Raw genomic sequence first — 6,599 nt, 5'->3', positions numbered from 1 at the left:
AAATGTGTTCATTATAATAATAGTGGAGTGTAATGTAGTGTTTAATAGTACAGCATATTATAGTAAAATACAGTGTTACAGTAGAGTACAATGTTTTAAAGTGTGTATCATGGTCTATAATATGGATTTTATATGCAACAATAACTATGCAGTAATATGGATGATTGTGTCTGCCCACAGAGACTTTTCCACATTTTGGTGTCCCCTACAGCATCCTTTTTGTCCCCTACAACAATTTAGTATAGAACTTTTTGCAGCTGTGTAAAACTCTGGCACGATTTAGTCTGGCACGGCTTTTTTGCTTCTGTATGGAATCTGTGCGTCACATGTGCCGTTGTTGGTCTGGTATGGCACTTTTATTCTGTACTGTGCCACTCTCTTCCTTACTGGGCTGTTAACTGCACATTAAAAGGGTTATAATGTAACTTAATTATAATTGGGGTCTATTTCACCTGTTAATCTGTTCCGCTGTAGAAAGAATCAGTTTAGTTTTGTAGTACTATAGTGCTAAATTATACATTTTAGTGCAATATACTCTATTGTAACGTAGTGCAGCACTGTAGTGTTATATATTGCAGTGTAATGTCCTGTAGTGTGTTATTATTTCATAATAATAATAATAATAACAATGGGACAAAAACAAATCTTAGAAAATCTGTTAAGACCGTTAAAGGTTTCAACACAGATGTATGCAACTCTGGATACTTCTCCTTTTGCACAAACCTGAGGAATGGGTTCTGTCTGTGTGTCTATAAAAGTCAGACAGAGGCAGGAGTCAAGCCCAGGAACCCGGAGCCATGAGGTCTGCGATTGTCGTCTCCTTTGCCTATGCACTGCTCACTCTTGTGCACTGCCACCCTGTCAAGGTAACGAGTTATACATGTTTATATTAGTCTTCATTTCTATATTATTGTTGTGATTTAAAATGCATTGCTGCTACTCAGTTTTCAGACTCTAACCTTTTTAATGTTGTGTAAAAATATGCATTATAAATAGTAATAATATAATATATAATAATATAATATATAGATAATGTAATAGTATATTCAGAGATCGTGTTCTGGGCACTATAATATTATAAAGGTTAAGATATTTATGAGAAGAATTCTAAATAATAATAATAATAATAATAATAATAATAATAATAATAATAATAATAATAATAACTGTCTTCTTCTCCTTACTTTAAACCTGTTCTTACTCTCTTCATCTCTATCTTCTGCAGTTTTCCTTGAATCTGAAGATAGACAATGATGACCGCCAAGATCGATGTAAGCATTGGACTTTTACATACAGTTTTTGCTAGACCAAGATACACATAAAAACAACATAAAACTATTTAATTTGGTGGATTTGTGGTTAATAACCCATAGCTTTACTAGCATGAACTTGCCTTCATTTATAAACAAACGTGACTCTCCATCATTTTTTGCATCATTGGCAAGATATCAAACTCGTCAAGGAAATACTGTGTTGTGAAGTTAATTATAATTACTTTGCCAATTAATTAATTTGGCCCAATTAAACATTTTGAAAACGATGTATCAGTACCTCAATTGGTCACCAGGTGGCAGTGAGTATCTTATGTTTTCAGACTAAAGATGAAGTTTGCATCTGTGCTAACAGTTTTGTTGGTCAGTGTAATCCATTGGTGTTGGTAATATTCACATACATACATACATAAATGCAAATGAGATGTAGTTACTATTACTAATTAATATATTGTACATTTCCCACCTGTGGCAGATGCATTGTCAGAGGTGCAGCATGAACTCCGTGAGGGTAAGCCGTTATAATTTGTGATTGCACAACATCAGCTTCACACGTTCACCCATTGCGATGCATGCAATTGGAAAATAAATAGACAAATCAATGACAGATTGTGTCCTTGTGTTCAGCTTCACGTCACACAGGCAACAGTACAGATGATGAAGCTTTTGATGTCTCGACGTTGATTGAGAAAGCCAATGAGAACCTGGGTAAGAGCGAACAAAACACCTTTGAAATCTATCTAGATAACTAATTCTTCTTCTTCTGGCCTAATGTTGAGGAAACTCTTCACAGCCCTGTTTATTGGAATAATTCGAGAGACCAGCATTAGAAAATAAAGAAGCAACCTGGAATTTGTAGCACACTTGCTGTTGACAGGTGTCCAGCAGGTGCATATTTTCCTCACAAGATCAAAGGTCTGACAGCTCGTGCTTTGGTGTCTGACCCGTTTCTCTAGGTGTCTGTATTCTGATCTGTCTTCCCTGTCTCCCCGTCTCTTATTGTTTTCCAGCACAAGACCCCGATGGTCCACTCGTTCTGTTCGGGGACATTGCCATGGATCTGGGCTTCGGCAACGCCGACCCCTGTACCTCTCGGAATTGCAAATGGAAGAAGGGTTCAGATGGGAGAGTACATGTCCCCTATGTCATCTCCTCGGCATACTGTAAGTCTTCACCGAGATGGCAGATGTTAGGTGCCCTTCCACAGTTAGAAACATGTTCCACATCATGCCAGTTTGTGTGTGTGTGCGTTTTAACCCAAACACAACAACCAATACACAATGTGCTGGGATCTCGAGTGCTTCTCGGATAAATAGTCACAGGGTTATTGTGCACCGGACAATCAAACCACATGTCAGGCCTGACCAAACACGGACTCGAGCAGCATCAGTGTAACTCTCCAACGGCCTTCTTCGGTTAGCAGACTTTCCTAGGGTCTTATTTGTGGATTCCAGGCCATTACAGTAACCCACCTGACCCCCAATTTCCTTTAAAAAACAATCTTCTTCTTCTCTCCTCAGCTGCGAGAGAGCACAGTATCATCGAGTCGGCCCTGCAATCATTCTTTTACTCCACCTGCATCCAGTTCGAGAGGCGCAATCAGCACGAGGACTACCTATCCATCGAATCCCGCTCCGGGTATTTCACTCTCTGTGCCCGTCCTTCAAAACCTTCGGCTACCCTTGGCCCTGGCATCTGCATGTCTTAGTCTTCTTTGTGCAAGGACCCAGCTGACACACTGGCTGTGTTACTGGGTGTTGCCACAACATCATATTGTTCTGTGTTAATCTTACCTGTGAAAGGTATTTCTTAAATGTAGATTTGGTTCCTCCCACTGTGGTGATCTCCCTTCGGGGGAGTCCAGCAGGGTCCGCGGTGTGCTGACCTCCCTGTCCTCCTGTTTCAGGTGCTATTCCTTCGTAGGCCGGCGGGGGGGGCGACAGGTTGTGTCCCTACAGCGAGGCGGATGCGTTTTTCATCATGTAAGGAGAATGTGTAGATTCATCGGGGGGAGCAGGGTTTGCCTAATCTGTGATAAAAAAGGTGAATTAGTGATGTGTGATCATGACAACAGACAACCTACGCGACCTCTTAAAGTCTAACCTTGTGAAACCTGTCTGTGGAGACCCTGTGCATTGATTAGACTTTCTCCGACTGAAAAGGATACACATCTGTCCAGGACCACTGGGCCTGTATTCATAACGAGCATTGTATATTGATCAATATGAGTATTTACATTGATTCTGGTGAGAAATTAACCACATTAGGGTACAGGTCTGTGCTTCACGATTTGGGTGTTGATCAAAGTTTTGATTTGTTCCAGCCCTAAGTCACCTTAAACACAGGTTCTGCCAAATTAATTAACTACTACTACTACTACAAATGCTACTACTACTAATAATAATACTAATGCTAATGACAACTGTATCTCCAGGTGGTGCAGCACGAGGTGATCCATGCATTGGGTTTCAACCACGAGCAGACGCGCAGCGACCGCGACCAACACGTCCGAATCTTATACGAGAACATCATCCGCGGTAAGGGCAAATCGCCGGCCCCTTTCTTGTCCCAACACAGCCTGAAATGCTCCTGAACCCCTCCCCCCACAAAGTTTCCAACCCCATTCCACTGCACGCCAGGATTGCTGCACAACCGTCTGCTCCAGAGGAGTGTTAATCATCTCATTCATTTGAGTCGACAGGCAGGGAGCTGGCAGTGCCATAGACCTGCGTTGGGACGGACCGGGAGGCTTGATAACTGGCTAACAACTGATCAACCAAACAAACAGACACACACATTTACACCGATAGAGACTCATTCAAATCATGAGATTTCCCAAAATCCACACTTAATTGACATAGCTTCCGTTGGGAGATAACAGCTGCATTCACTTTGCTGTAGTATGTATTGAAGAGCCCTCTGTGGAGAAAACTCGCTGCAGATATCCACGTGTGGCTCTCCATAGAAGCAAAGCAATAAACTCTCACACACACACACATTTCTATAGGTTTGTTTCGAATGTAAGACAACACTGCAGCTTTTAAACAGCACACTGGTATGACAGCCTTAAGCATTGTGTGTACCGCAAGTGCAGTCCAGTCATTAATTCTGTGTTTTGTTTGCTTCCAGGCCAGGAACACAATTTTAACAAGATTAATACCAACAACCTTGGGACTCCGTATGACTACGGCTCTGTAATGCACTATTCGAGGTTAGTAAGCTTTGCATTTCTGGGAGTGCTAAAAAACTGTTCCAAAAATGATACAACCCTCGTGCTCCCCAGAAAAGTAGGAATGCATCTGGGTTGGGCACAAGGGGGACAGCTGGTAGTCTATTGCCTGGTTATCTGTCCGTATCTGTTGGGGTTTGTTAGATTACCATTTAATAAGAATAAGGGAGTTTGGTTATAGATAATGGCGACATAACTAACGAAATAAATACAACAACAAATATAAAATGTCCCCCCGCCATCTTGTGTAGGTTTTTAGGATGAAAACGAATGAAGTGTGTGTGATTATTTCTGGTAGGTTTGCCTTCTCCGGCAATGGACGGCCAACAATCGAGCCGATCCCAGACCCCAACGTGTCAATTGGAAGAGCCCGGGAAATGAGCCCGATCGACATTGCGAGGATCAATCGGCTCTATGAATGCAGTAAGGGTCTCATTTTAAACAGCAATAGTAATACTAATTCTAAATAATAATTGTAAAAGTGTTGTCTTAATGAACGTAGCCAGTGTACTGTCAAACAAAATGAAACGCCCGTGTCAGGTCAGGTGGCGACAATTCTGGGACAGACTGAGAGGTTGTTTAGTGTATTTCGATTAGAAATAAATCTAATAAAATCAGATTGTGACACACATGTAAAGACCAGTGGGAACATTCAGAGGTCAACACTGAAACTGGCCCACCCTGAACCCTCAGCTTTAGCTCCCCCTGCAGTCTATTAGGCCAGACATCTGTATGAGCATCTCTGACTGAAGAGAAACCTGAACCGTAACTGATCATTGTACAACAAACCTTTCTCCAATTCAATTAGGTTGATTCCTGTGATCGAAGAGCCGGGGTTTGGAGCACCATTGGAATCGGGACATTCACGGACGAAAAATACAGATTTCTTGTGCTGCTGCAAAATACCCAGCGACATGCTTGCTTAAACAGCTTGGAATGAGCCATAAGAGAACAGAGATCAGGATACGACACCTCAGATTCTGTGGAGGGTTAAATATGTGTTTTCAAGATCACGTGTAGAAGTACAGTAGGATAGTTTCACCAATTCAAGGTCATGCATAGACAGTTGCCCACATTATATAATAAATACATGTCCGTCTCTTTAACTGATTGGCCCAGTGCAGTTGAATACATTGTAAAGCTCTATGTTTTTAGGCTTCAGGCTTTAAGCTCGTCTCCGCAATAAAAATGCTTCTACTTAAAAAAACAAAAGGCAAGAGTTGTCTGTGTTTTTTTATTATCTTTTGATTTTCTTCTGCTGTGAAGGTCATGTGGGATATTTTAAGAAAATGAAATTCCTTCACTAGCGTTCACTCAAAGATACGTCTGTGTGGCATGTGCACAGACAGGTACAGAAATAGGATTGTTGGAGGTGAGGGAGAGACTCTGAAAGTACAATGTGACAAATGCGTGTGTGTGTGTGTGTGTGTGTGTGTGTGTGCTTGTGTGAGATACATGGAGTACAAGGACTTCTGCATGATTTTGCTGTCGTTTGAAGTGTACAGGCTACATTTCAACTACATGGAAATTATTAAGAAGCAAGGTAGTTTTATATGTATAATTAAATATTGTATATGTAGTTGATTTATCTCAGATTAAATCCACTACCTTTCCTTTTATAAGGCTTAAAGGGGAGAAAAAATCCATCACAGGGAATTGGTGAGAGTCTAAACCAGTTATTTGAGAAAACAATAAGTGTAATAAAATAAATCAAAACCAATGGTATTAAACATTTAAATGTGGTGAATAAACACAGAGTTTATTTAGTAAAATGTTAAATATGCACAACAAGGGGCGATATATATATATAACCCCGTCACATACTTCATATGAGCACTGACTCCCGCAATACGAAATTTCACTTTCCACTAGTCTATCGCGCTTTGTGCAGCCTATTGCCCAAGAGATGATGGCTGGGATTAGTCTGACGTACACAGCGGAAAAGTGCTCCTAAAAAGACCTTCTCTATAGATAAGGTGAACATAGCATCTGCAAATTACTCAGGGAGTCACCGCGGTCCTGACAGCGCTGGTAATTGGTTTGTCAAAAGCAGTCACTTGAAAAGGTTTTAGACAGGGAATGTCTCAAGCCGTTTTCCA

The 6,599-nt window shown here is 41.0% G+C and overlaps 1 protein-coding gene across 1 annotated transcript; it reads left to right on the top strand.

Annotated features, from left to right (window-relative positions):
* The first annotated feature begins 750 nt into the window (after positions 1-750).
* On the top strand, positions 751-5,712 carry LOC136747662 (high choriolytic enzyme 1). Its single transcript, XM_066700697.1, has 11 exons — positions 751-866; positions 1,226-1,271; positions 1,747-1,782; positions 1,899-1,979; positions 2,282-2,434; positions 2,792-2,909; positions 3,178-3,253; positions 3,706-3,808; positions 4,401-4,482; positions 4,799-4,923; positions 5,309-5,712. The coding sequence occupies exons 1-11, from the start codon at positions 798-800 to the stop codon at positions 5,311-5,313; spliced, it is 894 nt and encodes a 297-aa protein (XP_066556794.1). The 5' UTR covers positions 751-797; the 3' UTR covers positions 5,314-5,712.
* The last annotated feature ends 887 nt before the right edge of the window (positions 5,713-6,599 follow it).

The sequence above is a fragment of the Amia ocellicauda genome, chromosome 4 (genome assembly GCF_036373705.1).
Source record: "Amia ocellicauda isolate fAmiCal2 chromosome 4, fAmiCal2.hap1, whole genome shotgun sequence".
Taxonomy (NCBI): domain Eukaryota; kingdom Metazoa; phylum Chordata; class Actinopteri; order Amiiformes; family Amiidae; genus Amia; species Amia ocellicauda.
This window is presented reverse-complemented; position numbering and strand designations above follow the sequence as displayed.

What these genes read in the sequence shown, in the direction of transcription:
- LOC136747662 (XM_066700697.1), top strand. Translation starts at nt 798, where the DNA reads ATGAGGTCTGCGATTGTCGTCTCCTTTGCCTATGCACTGCTCACTCTT. An exon ending in GCGGATGCGTTTTTCATCAT is followed by an intron (nt 3,254 to 3,705) that starts GTAAGGAGAATG and finishes CTGTATCTCCAG; the next exon opens with GTGGTGCAGCACGAGGTGAT. An exon ending in TCTGTAATGCACTATTCGAG is followed by an intron (nt 4,483 to 4,798) that starts GTTAGTAAGCTT and finishes TATTTCTGGTAG; the next exon opens with GTTTGCCTTCTCCGGCAATG.